At 39.0% G+C, this 20,963-nt stretch overlaps 2 protein-coding genes across 22 annotated transcripts in view; one reads left to right on the top strand and one right to left on the bottom strand.

The window, feature by feature from the left end:
• Positions 1-20,963, bottom strand: part of PPFIA2 (PTPRF interacting protein alpha 2) — a 507,997-nt gene that overhangs the window by 388,022 nt on the left and 99,012 nt on the right. For 16 of the 21 annotated variants that reach the window (XR_003511286.1, XM_027543253.1, XM_027543239.1 and 13 more), the window contains one exon: positions 14,220-14,273. The exons of the other annotated variants lie outside the window; for them this stretch is intronic. Coding sequence is in view for 15 of the 16 variants with exons in the window: in XM_027543253.1 (XP_027399054.1) it covers positions 14,220-14,273 (54 nt within the window). In the remaining variant the exon portion in view is untranslated. The remainder of the gene's footprint in view (positions 1-14,219; positions 14,274-20,963) is intronic. 21 annotated transcript variants of the gene reach the window in all.
• Positions 8,739-9,139, top strand: LOC113893324 (translation machinery-associated protein 7). The gene has a single exon (XM_027543269.1). It carries the CDS (start codon positions 8,784-8,786, stop codon positions 8,976-8,978), a length of 195 nt encoding a protein of 64 aa, XP_027399070.1. The 5' UTR covers positions 8,739-8,783; the 3' UTR covers positions 8,979-9,139.

Raw genomic sequence — 20,963 nt, 5'->3', positions numbered from 1 at the left:
CCTTTCACCATGCAGTATTCTGCTAGAGTTATTACATTAAGCACACAAATATGATCATATATATCATGTATCTGAGTTGTGTTCTTATTCATTCAGCAAATATACATTGATGGAGTCATATGACCGGTATTCTTCCAGATCTTTGTAATATAATAGTGAACAAATGAGACAGTCTCTAACTACACGGAGCTTTTATTATAATTCAGTTCAGTTCAACTCAGTTCAGTTGCTTGGTCGTGTCCGACTCTTTGCAACCCCATGAATCACAGCACGCCAGGCCTCCCTGTCCATCACCAACCCCCAGAGTTCACTGAGACTCACGTCCATCGAGTCGGTGATGCCATCCAGCCATCTCATCCTCTGTCGTCCCCTTCTCCTCCTGCCCCCAATCCTTCCCAGCATCAGAGTCTTTTCCAATGAGTCAACTCTTCGCATGAGGTGGCCAAAGTACTGGAGTTTCAGCTTTAGCATCATTCCTTCCAAAGAACACCCAGGACTGATCTCCTTTAGAATGGACTGGTTGGATCTCCTTGCAGTCCAAGGGACTCTCAAGAGTCTTCTCCAACACCACAGTTCAAAAGCATCAATTCTTCGGCGCTCAGCTTTCTTCACAGTCCAACTCTCGCATCCACACATGACCACAGGAAAAACCATAGCCTTGACTAGATGGACCTTTGTTGGCAAAGTAATGTCTCTGCTTTTCAATATGACATCTAGGTTGGTCATAACTTTCCTTCCAAGGAGTAAGCGTCTTTTAATTTCATGGCTGCACTCACCATCTTCAGTGATTTTGGAGCCCCCAAAAATAAAGTCTGACACTGTTTCCACTGTTTCCCCATCTATTTCCCATGAAGTGATGGGACCAGATGCCATGATCTTCGTTTTCTGAATGTTGAGCTTTAAGCCAACTTTTTCACTCTCCTCTTTCACTCTCATCAAGAGGCCCTTTAGTTCCTCTTCACTTTCTGCCATAAGGGTGGTGTCATCTGCGTATCTGAGGTTATTGATATTTCTCCCAGCAAGAAAACAAACAATAAGCACATAGGAGCAGAGAAAAGAATATTAGATGATCTCTCTGATAAAGTAGCTTTTGAACAGAGACCTAAAGAAAGTGAGGGAGTAGGCCTAGCAGGTATCTGTGGAAACATCACGGTAAGCAGAAGGAATAATGGCAACAGCATGCCCTTGTAAAGGGCTAGAAACTCGTTGGTGCCATCAGAGTGGAATGAACTATGGAAAGGAAGCTACGACTTGAGTTCCTAGAGACTTTGTAAGGAGAGAAGTCATGAAGGGTCTTAGAAACTACCCCACGGGCTTTGGGAATTTTATTCTGATGGGAAGCCAACAATGATTTAAGCCCTGATGTAACACGAGTTGACATATTCTAAGAAATTTATCTTGCTTCGTTGGCTGAGAAAGGATATATGAGAAAGTATGGTGATTCATACCAGGGCAGTAATTTTGTAGGGGTGGTGAAAATTGGTTAAATTATGAATAAATTATGAAGACAAAACCTACAGGATGACTCTAAGGTTTTGACTTTTGGAAACAGTGGTATGAAATAGACATTCATTTTTAGGGGTAAAATGCAGATTTGTGGAAACTGACAGAGAAGACCAGAAGCTCCAGTTTTTAATCCATTATGCTTTAAATTTCTATTGGATATAAAAATAGGTATGTCAAATATTTAGTTGGATTATACAAGTCTGAAGTTCAGGGAAGTGATCAGTCTAGAGCTGTAAATTATTCAATTATCAGTGTCTAGATGGCACTTAAACTGTAAAATAGGTTAGGATTATCAAGGGAGTAAATATGGGTAAAAAAGATTGCAGGGTCCACATAAATAATCCATCAAACTGGCTTCTCAGTTCCGTGATGTCATCAGTTCCAATGAACTTCATGCCCTCTATACTTCATCTATTTCCATGACCACAATCTGGATCTTACCAGCACCTGGGAATGTTTTGGTCTTATAGCGCTTAAATCAAGCATCCTACTCTCTTGTAACACCTTACCCTCACTGTACTGGTTTCTCAACTTATTGAGATCCTTTCCTATATTCACTGCAATTCTTACTCAGCTTAGACTTTATGATATTCTTGCTAATGCTTTCAATTACCTTGCTTCATTGGTCTTCCACAGTAATTGCCTGTCAGAACAACAATCTGAAATCAAAATGACTGCAGGCATTCCCCTGTCCCATACTTGAGCTACAGAGCACTGTTGAAGCAAAAGCAAACACAGCTTTACATATTTGTAACCAGTACAAATTCACTACCTACAACAAGCAGACCCTAACACTTTCCACTAATCCATCTATGGTTTGCATAGTTCTTCTGCAATCCACAAAGGCTAAATATATCTTCTCTATGTTCTTGAACTATCTTAACTCATCATCTCCCCACCACTGTCAGCTAATTAGCTCTTTTTTACAATGTGGGGAAAATAGAAGCCATTCAATGGAAACTATCTCAGCTTTATAAGAGCCACCCCCCCGCCCCCCCCCCCCCCCGCCAAAAAAAAATGTTTGCATCAGTTTCCATAATTTTTTCTACCCTTATTTCACATCTGAACTGATATTGCTCTTTCTATATAACATGCCCTGGAGTCCATCTTATTCTGCTTCATCCAGTGACCTATTAATTTCTCTTGTCTCAAAAACTCTTTTCCCTCTCTATGAGCTTTCTATGGGCTTCAACACACTCAAATTTTCTCTCCTTAAAACAATTTCTCAAGCTCATCTCTAATGTTGGCTATTATTTCTTTTCACTTCCTTCATAATTAAACTCTTTGCAATTATTTCCTTAACAGCAGAATCCAATTCTTATCTTCCTATTGTTCAATTCAGTTCACTCGATCAGTCGTGTCCAACTCGTTGGACCTCAAGAACTGCAGCACGCCAGGCCTCTGTCCATCACCAACTCCTGGAGTTCACCAAACTCATGTGCATTGAATCAGTGATGCCATCCAGCCATCCCCTGTCCTCCCCTTCTCCTCCTGCCCTCAATCTTTCCCAGCATCAGGGTCTTTTCAAATGAGTCAGCTCTTTGCATCAGAAGGCCAAAGTACTGGAGTTTAAGTTTCAACATCAGTCCTTCCAAAGAACACCCAGGGCTGATCTTCTTTAGAATGGACTGGTTGGATCCCCTAGCAGTCCAAGGGACTCTCAAGAGTCTTCTCCAACACCACAGTTTAAAAGCATCGATACTTTGGTGCTCAGCTTTCTTTATAGTCCAACTCTCACATTCATACATGAGTACTGGAAAAACCATAGACTTGACTAGATGGACTTTTGTTGACAAAGTAATATCTCTGCTTTTTAATATGCTGTCTAGATTGGTCATAACTTTCAATCCAAGGGGTAAGCGTCTTTTAATTTCATGGCTGCAATCACCATCTGCAGTGACTCTGGAGCCCCCAAAATAAAGTCAGCCACTGTTTCCCCATCTATTTGCCATGAAGTGATGGGACTGGATGCCATGATCTTAGTTTTCTGAATGTTGAGCTTTAAGCCAACTTTTTCACTCTCCTCTTTCACTTTCATCAAGAGTCTCTTTAGTTCTTCTTCACTTTCTGCCATAAGGGTGGTGTCATCTGCATATATGAGGTTATTGATATTTCTCCCAGCAATCTTGATTCCAGCTTGTGCTTCTTCCAGCCCAGCATTTCTCATGATGTATTCTGCGTATAAGTTAAATAAGCAGGGTGACAATATACAGCCTTGATGTACTCCTTTTCCTATTTGGAACCAATCTGTTGTTCCATCGGAGAAGGCAATGGCACCCCACTTCAGTACTCTTGCCTGTTAAATCCCATGGATGGAGGAGCCTGGTAGGCTGCAGTCCATGAGGTCGCTAAGAGTCGGACACGACTGAGCGACTTCACTTTCACTTTTCACTTTCATGCATTGGAGAAGGAAATGGCAACCCACTCCAGTGTTCTTGCCTGGAGAATCCCAGGGACAGGGGAGCCTGGTAGGAGGCCATCTATGGGGTCGCACAGAGTTGGACACGACTGAGGCGACTTAGTAGCAGCAGCAGCAGCAGCAGCTATTGTTCCATGTCCAGTTCTTCTTCTTTTCTTTTTTTACTTTGCAATATTTTATTTGTTTTGCCATACATTAACATGAATCTGCCATGGTGTACATGTGTTCCCCATCCTGAACCCCCTTCCCACCTCCCTCCCGAAATCATCCCTCAGGGTCATCCCAGTGCGCCAGCCCCAAGCATCCTATATCATGCACCAAACCTGGCCATGTCCAGTTCTAACTGTTGCTTCCTGACCTGCATATAGGCTTCTTAAGAGGCAGGTCAGGTGGTCTGGTATTCCCATCTCTTTCAGAATTTTCCAGTTTATTGTGATCCACACAGTCAAAGGCTTTGGCATAGTCAATAAAGCAGAAATAGTTATTTTTCTGGAACTCTCTTGCTTTTTCAATTATCCAGCAGATGTTGCAATTTGATCTCTGGTTTCTCTGTCTTTTCTAAATCCAGCTTGAACATCTGGAAGTTCACAGTTCAGGTACTGTTGAAGCCTGGTTTGGAGAATTTTGAGCATTACTTTCTAGCGTGTGAGATGAGTGCAGTTGTTTGGTAGTTTGAGCATTCCTTGGCATTGCCTTTCTTTGGGATTGGAATGAAAACTGACCTTTTCCAGTCCTGTGGCAACTGCTGACTTACTGTCAGCCAAATTTGCTGGCATATTGAGTGTAGCATTTTCATAGCATCATCTTTTAGGATTTGAAACAGTTCAACTGGAATGCCATAACCTCCACTAGCTTTGTTCGTAGTGATGCTTTCTAAGGCCCACTTGACTTCACATCACAGGACGTCTGGCTCTAGGTGAGTGATCACACCATTGTGATTATCTGGGTCATGAAGATCTTTTTTGTACAGTTCTTCTGAGTATTCTTGCCACCTCTTCTTAATATCTTCTGCTTCTGTTAGGTCTGTACCATTTCTGTCCTTTATTGAGCCCATCTTTACATGAAATGTTCCTTTGGTATCTCTAATTTTCTTGAAAAGATCTCTAGTCTTTCCCAGTCTATTGTTTTCCTCTATTTCTTTGCACTGATCACTGAGGAAGGCTTTCTTATCTCTCTTTGCTATTCTTTGGAACTCTGCATTGAGATACTTATATCTTTCCTTTTCTCCTTTGCTTTCCAGTTCTGTTCTTTTCACAGCTATTTGTAAGGCCTCCTCAGACACCCATATTGCCTTTTTGCATTTCTTTTTCTTGGGGATGGTCTTGATCCCTGTCTCCCGTACAATGTCAGGAACCTCCATCCATAGTTCATCAGGCACTCTATCAGATCTAGTCCCTTAAAATCTATTTCTCACTTCCACTGTATAATCATAAGGGATTAGATTTAGGTCATACCTGAATGGTCTAGTGGTTTTCCCTACTTTCCTCAATTTAGGTCTGAATTTGGCAATAAGGAGTTCACGATCTGAGCCACAGTCAGCTCCCGGTCTTGTTTTTGCTGACTGTATAGAGCTTCTCTATCTTTGGCTGCAAAGAATATAATCAATCTGATTTTGGTGTTGACCATCTGGTGATGTCCATGTGTAGAGTCTTCTCTTGTGTTGTTGGAAGAGGGTATTTTCTATGACCAGTGCATTCTCTTGGCAAAACTCTAATAGCCTTTGCCCTGCTTCATTCTGTACTCCAAAGCCAAATTTGCCTGTTCCTCCAGGTGTTTCTTGACTTCCTACTTTTGCATTCCAGTCCTCTATAATGCAAAGGACATCTTTTCTTGACTTCCTACTTTTGCATTCCAGTCCTCTATAATGCAAAGGACATCTTTTTTGTGTGTTAGTTCTATAAGGTCTTATAGGTCTTCATAGAACCATTCAACTTCAGCTTCTTCAGCGTTACTGGTCGGGGCATAGACTGGATTACCGTGATATTGAATGGTTTGCCTTGGAAATGAACTAGATCCTACTTGAGTTACTCCACTATAATTACTCTCACCTAGAACACTTTTTCGGAGAAGGCATTGGCAACCCACTCCAGTATTCTTGCCTGGAAAATCCTATAGATGGAGGAGCCTGGTAGGCTGCAGTCCATGGGGTTGTGAAGAGTTGGACACGACTGAGTGACTTCACTTTCACTTTTCACTTTCATGCATTGGAGAAGGAAATGGCAATCCACTCCAGTGTTCTTGCCTGAAGAATCCCAGGGGCAGTGGAGCCTGGTGGGCTGCTGTCTTATGGGGTCACACAGAGTCGGACACGAATGAAGCGACTTAGCAGCAGCAGCAGCAGAACACCTTTTGGGCTCCCCTGGTGTCTCAGTAGTAAAGAATCCACCCACCAATGCAGGAGAAAGAGATTTGATTCCTGGGTCAGAAAGATCCCCTAGAAAAGGACATGGCAACCCACTTTAGTATTCTTGCTTGGGAAATCCTATGGACAGGGGGGCCTAGCGGCTACAGTCTATGGGGTTAGACAAGAAGAGAAGAATATTTGGACAAGATTTAGCAGCTAAATAGCAGACCACCCTTTATCCTCTTATTGCTAATTTTTAATGGGGCACTCTGTTTTTGAACTCTTTTTTTTTTTTTTCCAGAGAGGTTATTTTATTTATTTATTTTTTAATTTTTAAATTTTATTTTTTAACTTTACAATATTGTATTGGTTTTGCCATATATCAACATGACTCTGCCACAGGTATACACGTGTTCCCCATCCTGTACCCTCTCAACATCATGAATCTGCTAAAAATCCTTTTCGCCAGCCTCTTGTGACCTTGGCATGCATAACTGCACATTTTTCTGGTATTCTTTCCTTGTAATCATCTCTGTTTTTTCTTTTTTTCTTCCTCTTACCTTTACTTTTCCTCTGATCTCTAAATACTTTTCTTACTCAGGGCTTTATTCTGAATTCTCTTATCTTCTCTTTAAGAATACATTTTTTAAGTACTGATGAACCTATCTGCAAGGAAGCAATGATGATATAGATGTAGAGAACATACTTGTGGACACAGTAGGGGAAGGAGACGATTGGACTTGAGAAAGAAGTACACATATACACTACCATGTGGAAAACGGACAACTCTTGAGAAGGGGCTGGGCTACATAACACAGGGAGCCCAGCCTGATACTCTGTGATGACCTAGAGGAGTGGGTCAGGGGGAGAGGAGGGAGGCTTGAGATGGAGGGGATAAATATATTATTATGACTGATTTGAATTGCTGTATGCTAGAAACCAAAACATCATTGTAAAGCAATTTTCCTCCAATTAAAAATAAATTTTAAAAAGATGAATTTTGGTTATTAGTTCAAAAAAAAAAAAGAATACATTTTTTGGAGAGATTTCATCAGCTCCAATATTTTGTCAACTATTTCACATGTTCTATTCTATTCAACTATTCTAACTTCTACATGTTCAAATCAGTGACTATAAATAATATCTGACCTTTAAATTCCAAAATCATTTATATATTCCCAACTCTGATACCTCAATTTAATGTATGAAAAACTGAACTCAGAATCCCCTCTCCAGAAATGCTCCACCCAGTAGGATTCTTATCTCTATGTATGGTACCTTTATTCACTAAATTGCCAAATTAGAAAGTTCAAAATCTGCCTGAATGTTTCATTCTCATTCAGCCTGAAGTTTTATTCTCCTCCCTCCAACCAACCACCTATCCCTGTGTTCATCAAGTCCTTAATAGCTCATGAATCAGTTTATTCCCCTCCATTCTCACTGTCACTTGATAGGCTCAAACTAAAAATTTAATGTTTTAACAAAATAAAATGTTGACTTTCCCCTGAGATAGTGCCTCAATTAGTTTTATAATGTACTGGGACAAGACCAAAAAAAAAGTCACCATGATGATTTGTATCATCTGTCCTTGGGATGACAGTAAGAGCCTCTTTCAATGGCTTTCTTGCTTCAGCTTTTCTCTAAATCTCTCTTCAGTAGAGCCAGAAAATTGTTTCTAAAGGACAGAGCTGATTAAGTGACTCTCCTATTTAAAGACTTTCACGGGTCCTCATGTTCTTTAGTACAGAGCTCAATGTTTTTCCATGGAATTGCTTCCTCTTGCCCTGAGTTATCTTTTACCTTCTATCTCATCACCACCTACCATCCTCCAGCTTATTTCATACGCTGCTGCTGCTGCTGCTAAGTCACTTCAGTCATGTCTGACTCTGTGTGACCCCATAGATGGCAGCCCACCAGGCTCCCCCGTCCCTGGGATTCTCCAGGCAAGAACACTGGAGTGGGTTGCCATTTCCTTCTCCAATGCATGAAAGTGAAAAGTTAAAGTGAAGTCGCTCAGTCGTGTCCCACTCTTCACGACCCCATGGACTGCAGCCTACCAGGCTTCTCCGTCCATGGGATTTGCCAGGAAAGAGTACTGGAGTGGGGTTCCATTGCCCTAGCCACTCTATTTTTTAATTTTTCACTTACACATATAGTATTTCCTTATTTAAAATTCCATGCTTGACTTTTTTCAGTTGGAAAACTTCAACTCATTCTACAATTAGACTTTGTTTTCTTTTATTTGCCTTCTTTGATCCTCCAGCCACCTCTTACTCCCAACTTGGATTACATGATCGTCTTACTTACTTTCATTTCAACCTGTGCTTACATTACATTGTAATTATTCTACCAACCTGTCTCTTTAACTATATTATAAGATGCTGAAAAAAGAAACTGTGAATTGCTTACCACAGTATTTCCAAAATCTAAGTAAACGTCTAGCACACAGCGTGCACTCGAATATACACTGAACCGCTTCCGGTGGCAGGGTCTGGGGAAGGGGCGGCAGGCACCATGTCGGGCCGTGAAGGTGGCAAGAAGAAGCCCCTGAAGCAGCCCAAGAAGGAAGCCAAGGAGATGGACGAGGAAGATAAGGCATTCAAGCAGAAGCAGAAGGAGGAGCAGAAGAAACTTGAGGAGCTAAAAGCAAAGGCCGCGGGGAAAGGCCCCCTGGCCACCGGTGGAATTAAGAAATCTGGCAAAAAGTAAGCTGTTCCTTGTGCCTGAGGCAATGATGACCCTTAGTTCCATTTCTATTTAAACACCTGGATTCCCTGCCGTAATATCTGTTGCCACCTATAGCTAGAATGAAGTGTTGTCTTGGAACCTATTGTACATTTAAGAATAAACTTTTGTAAGAAAAAAAAAAATATACACTGAAATCTGACTAAACAAATAGGACATGAAAGTAAGTAATAAAGCAATAGAATGTTCAAGGTGAAAGAAATTAAATTAGATCACAATTCAAACTCACATTTTGCATTGCCTTATCTTTTGAAGCAAGTGATTAGAACATTGGTATTTTTTGAATAATCAAAATAAAATCAGTTTGGAAACTTTAAAATTTTAATGCTATTTACAATCGGAAAAATATATAACCTGATCTAAACAGCACCCTCAGGAAAATGAATTGGTTTTAAGTCCTGTGGCGTGTTTACTCAAATTGCTAAGAACCATCAGGAAGACCATTAAAAAGAGAACAGAAAGTACAAAAATATGGAATGTACAATTCTGCTTCCACAGTGGGAAAAAAATTAATACAGATGGAGAATGTTCAGGACAGTGTGCATATCAAGCTAAGGATACAGATTAGATGGATAGTCACTTATTCACCATACTCTAGAAATAAAGAGAAGCAGTAGCATTTGAATAAAGGAAGCTTAGAAAAATTAAAACACTAAGTTGTGTAGGAAGCAAATGTATAGATCTTATTCCGCCAAGGTAACAAATAGAAAGAAACTAAGGGAGGAGCTGACTAGCCCCAGCAGCACTGCTGTTTAAGTCCTGGGTTAGGCAATGGCGTGGACTTAATTCAAACACTGATCATAGCACTCTGAACTATCAGGACACTTTGACATTTGACCAGTGTGCTCAGAAATTTGTTTCACATAGTCTGTCTAGGGTTTCTCTCACATTATTCTTTATTAGATTTTGTCCATATTAACTCTTAAAAATAATCAGAAACAATAAGAAAGTGAATAGCTGGTTTATATCAGCATATAAATAGTAAGAACATTTCTTAAACCAAATGACAAAGAGAAACTCCTCTCATTGTGTACATTAGTCTGCTTAGCTCTGTTATCACTAAACTTAACTTTTGTGGCTAAAGCTTAGCTACTAAATCTCCCCTGCAGACTTAGACGTACCGAGCTTTTGGGCCAAGGGGTGGCCAAAACCTCTGCCTCGTTGGCTCATGGGCTCAAAACAAGACAGAGATCTGTCATACTGCTGATTCTACATGGCCCTGCATAGCCTCAGCTCTCCAGATACAAGGTTCAGCTGGTGTAGCAGGTGAACCGTTTATGCTTTGTACCTGATTTTCAGCATCAAAATCCCCTTGGCCATCAGAAACCGAGTTGTTTAGATCTTACCCTGACCTTCCTATCGGCTGGCTTGAGGGCCTGACAATTTGATAATGTGAGACATTCCTGACATCTAACATTTCACAAGTTTTTCATTTTTAATATTTAAAATTTAAAACAATATGGTGAAATGGTGTATTTAAAAAGCACTATTTAATTTAATAATGACATTTTAATGATCTATTTGTCTTCCCTTTATTTTATATGGGTGTGTCACTCAGTCATGTCTGACTGGGAGGAGGAAATGGCAACCCACTCCAGTATTCTTGCCTGGAGAATCCCAGGGATGGAGGAGCCTGGTGGGCTGCTGTCCACGGGGACTCTCGACTGAAACAACTCAGCAGCAGCAGCAGCAGCAGCAGCAGCACATCTGACTCTCTGCAACCCCATGTACTGTAGCCTGCCAGGCTCCTCTATCCATGGAAATCTCCAGGCAAGAATACTGGAGTGGGTTGCCATTCCCTTCTCCAGGGGATCTTCCTGACCGAGGGATTGAATTTGGGTCTCTTGCATTGCAGGCAGATTCTTTACCATCTGAGCTATAACAGAAGCCCCAAGAATCCAGGAGTGGGTAGTCATTCCCTTCTTCAGGGGATCTTCCCAACCCAGGGATCAAACCTGGCTCTCCCATGTTGCAGGCAGATTTTTTACTGTTAAGAAGTTTACTTATGTCTATATGTGAATATATGCAATGTGCTTACACTAGAGGTTAATCTGTGGTCTAATTTTTGTGAATGAAAAATATATGCAGAATATAAAATATCTGATACAATTTTTCAAAGATAATTTTAAGTTAACATAATAGGCAATATTTTTCTCAATGATAGAAGACATTTTGTCTAAGATAATTGTGTTGTTTAGAAAAATCTGTAAGTTCTATATGAAGCAACAGTGGCTGTCCAGTTTATTTAAAAACATACTTCCCAAAATTCTTTTCAGAAGAAAACCATTATAAAACATCTTGACTTGTTCCCTGAAAATAATGAATGAGCCAGTTTCCCTTTCATTATTAGAATTACAACTGAGACTACTGAATTTTCAGAATACCTCCTTAACATTTGGAGTTAAAAATATCAATGCAAACTAAATTCCTAGAGTTACACAAATTTATTCTTACCAGATATGCAAATGTATAAACACATTTGCAAATTTGACAAAAATTTTTATATATGCTTTCTATATGAAAAAATGTAACATTCTCTTTTTTAATGCTTCAGAAATAATATTTATATCCATTCACAGAAAATTTTTCAAGCTTTAAATACACTCATACTTAAAGATGTATCTGGTATTTCTATTACACTGGTAAAGCTATTACTCCACAGCTATGCATTCCTGTGAGAGATCATTCATTCAACATTTTATATTACTCTGTTCAATGAGCAAAAATTATAAGACCTTGAATTTCTTACCAATGAAAATTTCAACACAGAATGGCTTTAGTAATACACGGTAAACATTTATTAAAAATACATAATTTTAGAAATGGATAATGAATAATAGTATTTAGAAAATCTATTATAAAGACCCTTTTTAAAGAAAGAAAAAAGTAATATGAAACTTCAAATGCACTTAGGTTATGTATGATTTAATCTGACTTTCGGTTTTCTACTCTGGGTGCAAAAACGGTATCTCAATTCAAGTCTTAAATGACTGAAGCAACTGTAGACATTATTATCATTTCACCTTCATATCTGGACTACTTTTATAAGCTATATAGAATATTAAAAAGTGATTTTATTACATAGCTCTTGGTAATATGCTTTGGATATCTCTTTAACAGTGGGAAACAGTAAATATATGTACACTGTTAACACCCTAGATTGTCTAAGCTCTTAAATACAATGACATTTGTGTGATGAATTTCCACTCTACAAAATGTTATAAAATAAACACATCTTCATGGTAGGAGATGCCAAGAGAGAATCTCTGTCCTCATGATTTTATAAATTATGTCCAAAGAGAAGACAAACATGTAGTAGAAAACACAGACACATGTTCACTTCACTTTAGCGCTTAGAAATGAAGTTGGTTAAGTTTGCCTTCAGGTCATCAACTTTCCTTTCTGTGACCTTTTGGCTACAGTGGCTTCTTTTAATAACGAGGGTTTAATGCTGGCTCAATCTTCCATGTTTTGTAATTTGCCGTCTTGAAAGGATGTGATTAACTTATTTTAACATGAAAATAGCAGGTAAGAGTTTTATGGCCACATGTAGAAGAGAGGTCTTTTGTTTATTTTTGAACAGGAGACAAATCCTCTTAAAACCAACTTATCTCTAATTGCAGAATTCTTTCAGGAATCAGTGAACAGTGAGGGGAGGTATTTTAAAGGGAATGGACTTATTCTTCTAATAAAAGGGGAATGCTATACACAAACATAATGCAAAGCAGCAGGGTGGAATTGCATCACAGAAGCAGGGACCTCCACTACTTGCTATGCTGCTGCTGCTGCTGCTAAGTCGCTTCAGTCGTGTCCGACTCTGCGCGACCCCATAGACGGCAGCCCACCGGGCTCCCCCGTCCCTGGGATTCTCCAGGCAAGAACACTGGAGTGGGTTGCCATTTCCTCCTCCAATGCATGAAAGTGAAAAGTGAAAGTGAAGTTGCTCAGTCGGGTCCGACTCTTTGAGACCCCATGGACTGCAGCCCACCAGGCTCCTCCGTCCATGGGATTTTCCAGGCAAGAGTACTGGAGTGGGATGCCATTGCCTTCTCCAGAAAATGAGCAGCGAAGTAAACAATCAAATTGGAGGTGGATAGGACTGGCCAAAAATCCTGTCATAATATACTTGCTGGGCTGACTTACATTTCATCTTTTCTTATGCTTCAGTATAATAGGTTCAGAGACTAAATTTAAGCAGCTATCTGAAGAAAATACATTTTTCTTTCTGCATAAATTCAGACAATGAAACTAAAAGGACAGGAATGGACTAAAATACGTTGTGTAGCCTACTTTAGGAGGAATCTGATAAAGATTAGACAGCATCAGGAGATACATGAGAGTAAGACAGGAGAGAAAAAGCTACAGTTAGCTTTCTTTAACACTTCAGTCATGTCTTAATTTAATTATGGACTTCAGGTAGATGCCTAGATGAAGTATAGCTGAAAATTGATAACACAGGATTGTGTTTCACATTAAACCTCACAGAGCTAAGAGAAAAGGAAGCAGTGATAAGAAAAAAAAAAATTATACATTGGCTATCTGTTGAAATACACTGAATTTTATCACTTGAGATAGTGCCATGAACTTGTTTGTGCCTGAAGCGTGAAATCACAGGAATGTTACTTTACTGAATGTTTTCTGAGATCAGACATCACATAAAAGACTACAGTGTTCCAATATCAGACTATTAATCTCTTGTTATTGTCTAAAAATAATATTCTTCTAAAAATTTCATGCATTTCCTGGGTAAAGTAGGAAAGAAATGATATCAAGAATCAACACTGTGAAAAAAATGGCCTGAAAAAAATTGTGTTTTTTTCCATCAGTAACAAGAAAGTATATTGCAACCAAAATCATACACTTATTTGAAACAATAAACTCTCAAGTTCCAAAATGTTGTAACTGATGTTGTAGCGCATTAGTAGGATGCAAAGTGTTTATACGTTCTGATGAAGCTTTCATTCTTATTTTTAGAGTCAATATAGGGATGAATTTTATGAATTATTAAAACTTTTTAAAAGACCATATGACACCTCGAAGCAAGTTCACATTTTTATATTAGTTATTGCAATAGCTATAACGTTTGTAAAGAACCTATTCGAAAAAGTTACCTGTACAACCACTTGTATACAAGTAATCCTGATGATCTGGTATGTACATAATTCAATTTGTCAATAGTTAAATTTAATGAAGAATCTAACTTACCGGTGGATCAGCCCCCTTAGAACCAGTCAGCCCTCCTGTTAGGGATTCGATATCCTGAAAAGGGGAGAGGTGTTGATTGTAAAATGCTACTGAACAGCAAGGAGAATTTCCCAGTCCCACAGTGCACTATATTTTTTAGCTACAAAATGAGGGCACTCAACTACATTTTTGTTTTGTCTTGAGATAATTTTGCTTATGGTAAAGCTATGCCAATTGTTGTTATCTAAAGATCTAGATATTTTCTGTACAATCTGTAAATAGAAAAAAAAAATACAAACATTAATTATTCTTTAAATATGCAAAGAAAATGGCCCTAGGTTAGAAAGCAGATGTTTCATCCTCTAAGAAGCTGAAGTGAGGGTGGAACTGAATAAAGAAAATTGAATGAAATCGCAATTTATCACATTATTTGCAAGAATATTGAACCTATGGAAAAATGCTCAAACTACAAAAAAATCGAATTATCTACAGTTCACTCAATTACTATACATGTTCAGTCACTAAGTCGTGCCTGACTCTTTGTGACCCCAAGGACTACAGCTCACCAGGCTCCTCTGTCCATGTGATTTTTCCAGGCAAGAATACTGGAGTGGGTGGCCATTTCCTTCTCCAATTACTACATATAGAAGATGAAAATTTAAACAGATCTGGATAGATTAGCTATTCTTTCACAAGGACTGATTTCGAATCTTAAATTGGTAGACACAGTAGATCATGCCTAAGTAAAATTTACAATTGACAAAGATACCACAAATGAAGAAATGGGTGATGCTGTGACGGACTAGAAAGCAAGTGCCCTGTTTTAGGGACAACTGCAGCTCTTTCTTATCAGTTGTATGGCTTTGGTTCCAGGGTTACTAATCATGATCTTTTCAAAAGAAGCTAGAATTGTAGATTTTTAAGTAAAATCTCTCGGGATGTTAACGTTTGCAGCTTTTAATTTTTAAACCAGCCCCCTCTCCTTCCAAATAAAAAAAGAAAAAAGAAAACAAACAGTCTGCTCAAAGGTAGCAGAAAGAAGTTTAGGGTTACATAAGCAAATCTCACTTTTTGCTAAAATGTTTCTTTCTTGAGACCCTGGTCACTTCTTATCTGTTTGCCTCTAGTTGAATGCATAGGTTTGAGGAATCTGGGGAAGTAGTTGCAGCTAGAAATCGGAGATGAAAGAAAGGCAACTGAGTAAAGACAGAAGGCAAAGAAATTTAAATATCTATGATCAGAGAATCAGCCAAACACCTGGATGTCATTAAGAATGCTTCTAATTCTCACTGTCTTGAGAAAAATTAATCAACAAGAGAATTCTGAAGATGCATGGAAAAGGCATTGTCATTCAAGATTTTTAACATGCTGAATGAAAGCAAATTATGAATTCATGGCTCTAAAGAGAATACAGATGTATTCTTTTACTCTTCTAATTAAAAAACAATTTTTGAGCTTATATTCTACTTTGAGTGAAGTTGAGACAGTTTCCTACTTGCACAGAAACCCAAGTTAAACACAGCTTACCCATCACTTGACGCCAAGAAAATTTTCAGTTGTGAACAAGAGAAGCATGTGTGAATGCATTTATCTTGTAAAATTAATAGATGAAATAAGCAAATCCCTTGAGAAACTCTGAAAATAGTTGAAAGGGAGTCAGTCTTTTAGATGGTTGTTGAATATTTCATCTGCCAAATATAACTTAAATCTTTTATAAATGTGTCTATTTTGTTTTTACATGTCTTCATAAACACATAACAAAAAGGGAGACACTAGAAAGTAAAAACATTAATTTTATAGATAATTTTAAAATTTGCTATTGCAATAATGCTATTTGATTAAAACATTCAAATCAAACTTTGATTTTTTTTAGGTTATGGAATTTAGATTTAATAGCTAATAAAATAATTACTACTTACTGAACATTTACTATATGCAGATACTCTTTAAATGCTTTGTATACATTATAAACAGTCTTATAAAATATCTCTCACCCTACTCTTGGCCTTTCTAGGGGTGTGGAAAGCTGACACAATGGTGACTGTTCATGCTGTATATGTAATGTACTGTTTCAGTCCCTTTGGACTCATTGTCTCCTCAGTCAAATCTACAGAAATGTGGAAAGCTAACCTGGCACCTGCCATGTGCTGCTCAGGGATGGCTTGCTGCTTAACGTCAGCATGACACAGCCTCTTTTATATGGATTGTTATCTGCTATTGCTGCTGCTGCTAAGTCACTTCAGTCATATCTGATTCTGTGCAACCCCATAGACAGCAGCCCACCAGGCTCCCCCATCCCTGGGATTCTCCAGGCAAGAACACTGGAGTGGGTTGCCATTTCCTTCTCCAATGCATGAAAGTGAAAAGTGAAAGTGAAGTCGCTCAGTCGTGTCCGACCCTTAGAGACCCCATGGACTGCAGCCCACCAGGCTCCTCTGTCCATGGGATTTTCCAGGCAAGAGTACTGGAGTGCGGTGCCATCACCTTCTCTGGTTATCATCTACACAGAACCAAATAAACTAGGATTAATGAACTGCATGAATTATGTAATCAACTTTCTTAAAAGAAAATCCAGGTGATGAAAGTTTCACTTCCTTCTCCAAGGTGTCAAACACCTGAGTGAGGTTATTAGCTAGTATTTGACGCAAGCTATGTAGAGTCAGTCTCTTTTATATGGGAAAACCCTGCTCCTGAGATGGAAGGTTAGTAATTCAAGGCTGATCCATGAATCAGAAATCTTGGGAAGGCTGAACTGCAAGTGGGATGGAGCAATCAGTGTCAGAGCTCTGAACACAGTGAGACTTGAGGGCAGCCCTTTGAGGGCAGGTTTAAAATAAATTCCACTTTGTGCTACACTGATGCTCTTGGGTGCCTATCTGCACCCCCTTCCCATGATCAAAAAATTGATATATTTTTTTCCCTTTGACACATAATTTGGTTTTTCATGCAAATCATTAAGATCAGATGTTGAAAATACTGCTTCTTCTGTGTGGAGATGGGAAAAAGGAATACTTTAGGACTAGAGATTTTCCTCAGGGCAATTGATGGATCCTTATTTTTATCCCTGAAGAGTAAAATCAGCCAATTACGTTTAAGGAGAAGATGATAAGGTAATCTGTGTATTAAATATGCTAAAATGAAGAAAATAAAGTTTTAAACAGTCAACTGAATCTAACATTGCACATATCATCAGATTCAGAACATCTTAGAACCTAATAGCTACATTTAAAGTTAATATCAAGTATTCAAGTATTATTCTTCTAGTTACTTTATACAATATGAAAATACCTAAAGCAATACAGTATTGTTACCAGCTATGGGTATGTTAAAATTTGATGTATGCATATTTTTAACTTGTAATTATTTTAGAAATTCTTTAGAGGAAAGTGACCATATTTCAATATAAAATACATTTTTATGCACAAAATAATCTATGAAAAATGTATTAGTACAGTGAAATAAATATAAAATAGTAAAACATTAACTTATTTATTGAATGATTACATATAAAATTTGTTTCAAGGTCTTCAAAAATATGATGAGGTATCTTATGTTTGTAGAGAAGTTTACATGATTCATATACTAAAAAATATCAAAGTTCAGCATTTCTCTCATCTCTTTTATGGAAAACCCCCCAAATGTGTCCCTCATGTTCCATTTCCTCTCAATGCAGGCTTCTGTCCCCACTACATCATTGCTACCCCTCTTATCAAGGTTACTGCTGCTGCTGCTAAGTCACTTCAGTCATGTCTGACTCTGTGCGACCCCATAGATGGCAGCCCACCAGGCTCCCCCGTCCCTGGGATTCTCCAGGCAAGAACACTGGAGTGGGTTGCCATTTCGTTCTCCAATGCATGAAAGTGAAAAGTCAAAGTAATGACATCTAATTGGGTGAATCAATGGTCAGTGTTCCATCATCATTTTTCTTGATCTGTAAGCCACATTTGACACAGCTAACCACTTTGAAATACTTTTTTTTCCCTTAGTTTATTCAGTACCATGGCTTTTATTCTCATAGATTTACACTACCTACTCCAATTTCTACTTGGGTATATTACAGTCATCTAACACTTAACACTGCAAAATCAAACTTGATTTTCACCTCAACGCCTCCCTCAAAGTAGGTTTCTGTTCCAGTACTGTCCATCTTGACATCACCATTTATCAAATTTGTCAGGTCCAAATCCATCAGCAAATCCTGCCAATTCTATGTTTAAAATATGGCTGCTGCTGCTGCTACTGCTAAGTCACTTCAGTTGTGTCCAACTCTGTGTGACCCCATAGATGGTAGCCCCCCAGGCTCCCTGATCCCTGGGATTCTCCAGGCAAGAACACTGGAGTGGGTTGCCATTTCCTTCTCCAATGCATGAAAGTGAAATGTGAAAGGGAAGTCGCTCAGTCGTGTCCAACTCTTAGCAACACCGTGGACTGTAGCCCACCAGACTTCTCCATCCATGGTATTTTCCAGGCAAGAGTACTGGAGTGGGGTGCCATTGCCTTCTCTGAAAATATGGCTGCTGCTGCTGCTAAATGGCTTCAGTCGTATCCGACTCTGTGCGACCCCAGAGACAGCGCCCCACCAGGCTCCCCCGTCCCTGGGATTCTCCAGGCAAGAACACTGGAGTGGGTTGCCATTTCCTTCTCCAATGCATGAAAGTGAAAAGAGAAAGTGAATTCGCTCAGTCGTGTCCGACTCTTCGAGACCCCATGGACTGCAGCCAACCAGGCTCCTCCGTCCATGGGATTTTCCAGGCAAGAGTACTGGAGTGGGGTGCCTAGGAGTAGACTATTTCTTATTACCTCCATTGCTGTTGTTGTTAAATCTCTAAGTCATGTCTGACTCTTTGCAACCCCATGGACTGTAGCCTGCCAGGCTCCTCTCTCCGTGGAATTCTCCAGGCAAGAATACTGGAGTGAGTTACCATTTCCTTCTCCGGGGGATCTCTCCGAACAAGGTATTGAGCCCACATCTTCTGCATTGCAGGCAGATTCTAAAGAATCACTGAGCCACCGAGGAAGCCCTGCCATCTATGTTGCTACCATGCTAACCCCTTGGACCGTATCAACAATATCCTCCCTTGGGCTAAAGAATTATTTTCCTAACTGTTGTCCATTCATGGGTCCTTCTTTCTGCATATATTCTCCACACACAGTCAGAACTATCCATTTAAAATGAAGGTTAGGTCAGACTACTCCCATGATCCAAACCCCTCCATGGTTTCCCATTAATCTTAGAATAAAATTCAAACTTAGTACTATGGTATGCAAGCCCCTGATGATCTGGTTTTGGCTGTCCCACTGATCTTGTCTTTTGCCATCATCCCTCTCTCTCATGCCACCCAGCCACACTGGCTTCACTGCTGCTTGAAAAACAACCCAAATACAATTGACTGTCTGAATCAGTGAAGGTGCCACCCAAAAGCAACAGGCAAACTCAAAAGCAAGATGCTTAATCCGAGGGTATTTTACAGAGATATGGATGGTTTAATGGATCCAGTGCGATGGTGAAGCATGGAGACTGGCAGGAAGCCATAACCACTCTAAGCCCAAAGGAGTTTGGTGACAGAACAGAGTTGTCTGGAGTTCAGCAAGGGAGGATCACCACTCACCAGCCTCTAGAGCAGTTTGCCATACAGTGGGAGCTCAAGAAGTACTTTGTAGATGAATGACTGAATGGATAAATCAGATAATACAATTTATACTTAAAAAAGGCAAGTCTCAGAGGATGTAATTGAAGTATTTCTCATTGTTGTATAAATGTATCACTTTGAAAGCATGGCTCAAGGCGATAGTGTCTGCATACCAAGTATTTTTAGTATGCCTGAATGAACAAATTAATGAATGACTTGTGCAAGAGCACACATCTGGTAAATGCTCCAAAGAACCTTTGAAATCCTGGGTGTTATAACTTCAAGCACAGTATACATTTTTTTTTCCATTATACATCACTAAAGAGATATCCTCATTCAAAAAAGACACTCAACTCTATATTATCTTATCTTGAGGCAATACATTTCTCTATACCCATGGTTTCTAGTTCAAAGAAGGAAAATATACAAAATGATTTAATAGAAAATAAGAGTCGGACACACTAAGCAACTCAACTGAACTGAAACATTAAATTCATCTTCTGATGAAATACTGCCAATACTTCAAATTAAAGACCTGATACCCTAATTATTGTACAATAAATAAATCAATGGTTGAAAACTTTATATAACATATGCACTGAACATTAATAAACAGTTCGAATACATTAAAGTAAAAATCAAAAATGCTCATTTTTATGTAACATTTCAGAGTGTAGGTACATAGTACTGGATATGAGTAAAAGTCAGAAAACAAAATTTCCTTAAAAAAATCATTCATTTTTTTACATAAGACTTAATGGAAACAATCTTTCATCACAGAACACCAGCTCCTTGAGGCAAGCATCCAAATAATGAATCTGAGTTTATTAATGAGGCATCTTTCCTCTTTTACCAGACTTAAGCTGTTAGTCTTCCCTTGGCAACTTTACAGGGTAAATTTCCTGGGAGGCAGAGAAGCAACAAACACACAACCAATTTCATAAATCGTCTTCCTTAAGAAGGTCAGAGAGAGTTCTATTTAGTACTTCTTTAAAATTTTTAATAGAGGAAAATAGCTACAGTTTTGCTTTGAACATAGTCTGGCCGAAATATGAATTTTCTCTGAGCCACAGAATTGATTCCTTAAAATGAGAATGACTGAACACCTGTTATGACTGAGGCACTGGGCTGGATA

The sequence above is a fragment of the Bos indicus x Bos taurus genome, chromosome 5, assembly GCF_003369695.1.
Source record: "Bos indicus x Bos taurus breed Angus x Brahman F1 hybrid chromosome 5, Bos_hybrid_MaternalHap_v2.0, whole genome shotgun sequence".
Classification (NCBI taxonomy): domain Eukaryota; kingdom Metazoa; phylum Chordata; class Mammalia; order Artiodactyla; family Bovidae; genus Bos; species Bos indicus x Bos taurus.
This window is presented reverse-complemented; position numbering and strand designations above follow the sequence as displayed.

Bases quoted from the DNA above. Each gene is read 5' to 3' on its own strand.
- LOC113893324 (XM_027543269.1), top strand. From the start codon at position 8,784: ATGTCGGGCCGTGAAGGTGGCAAGAAGAAGCCCCTGAAGCAGCCCAAG.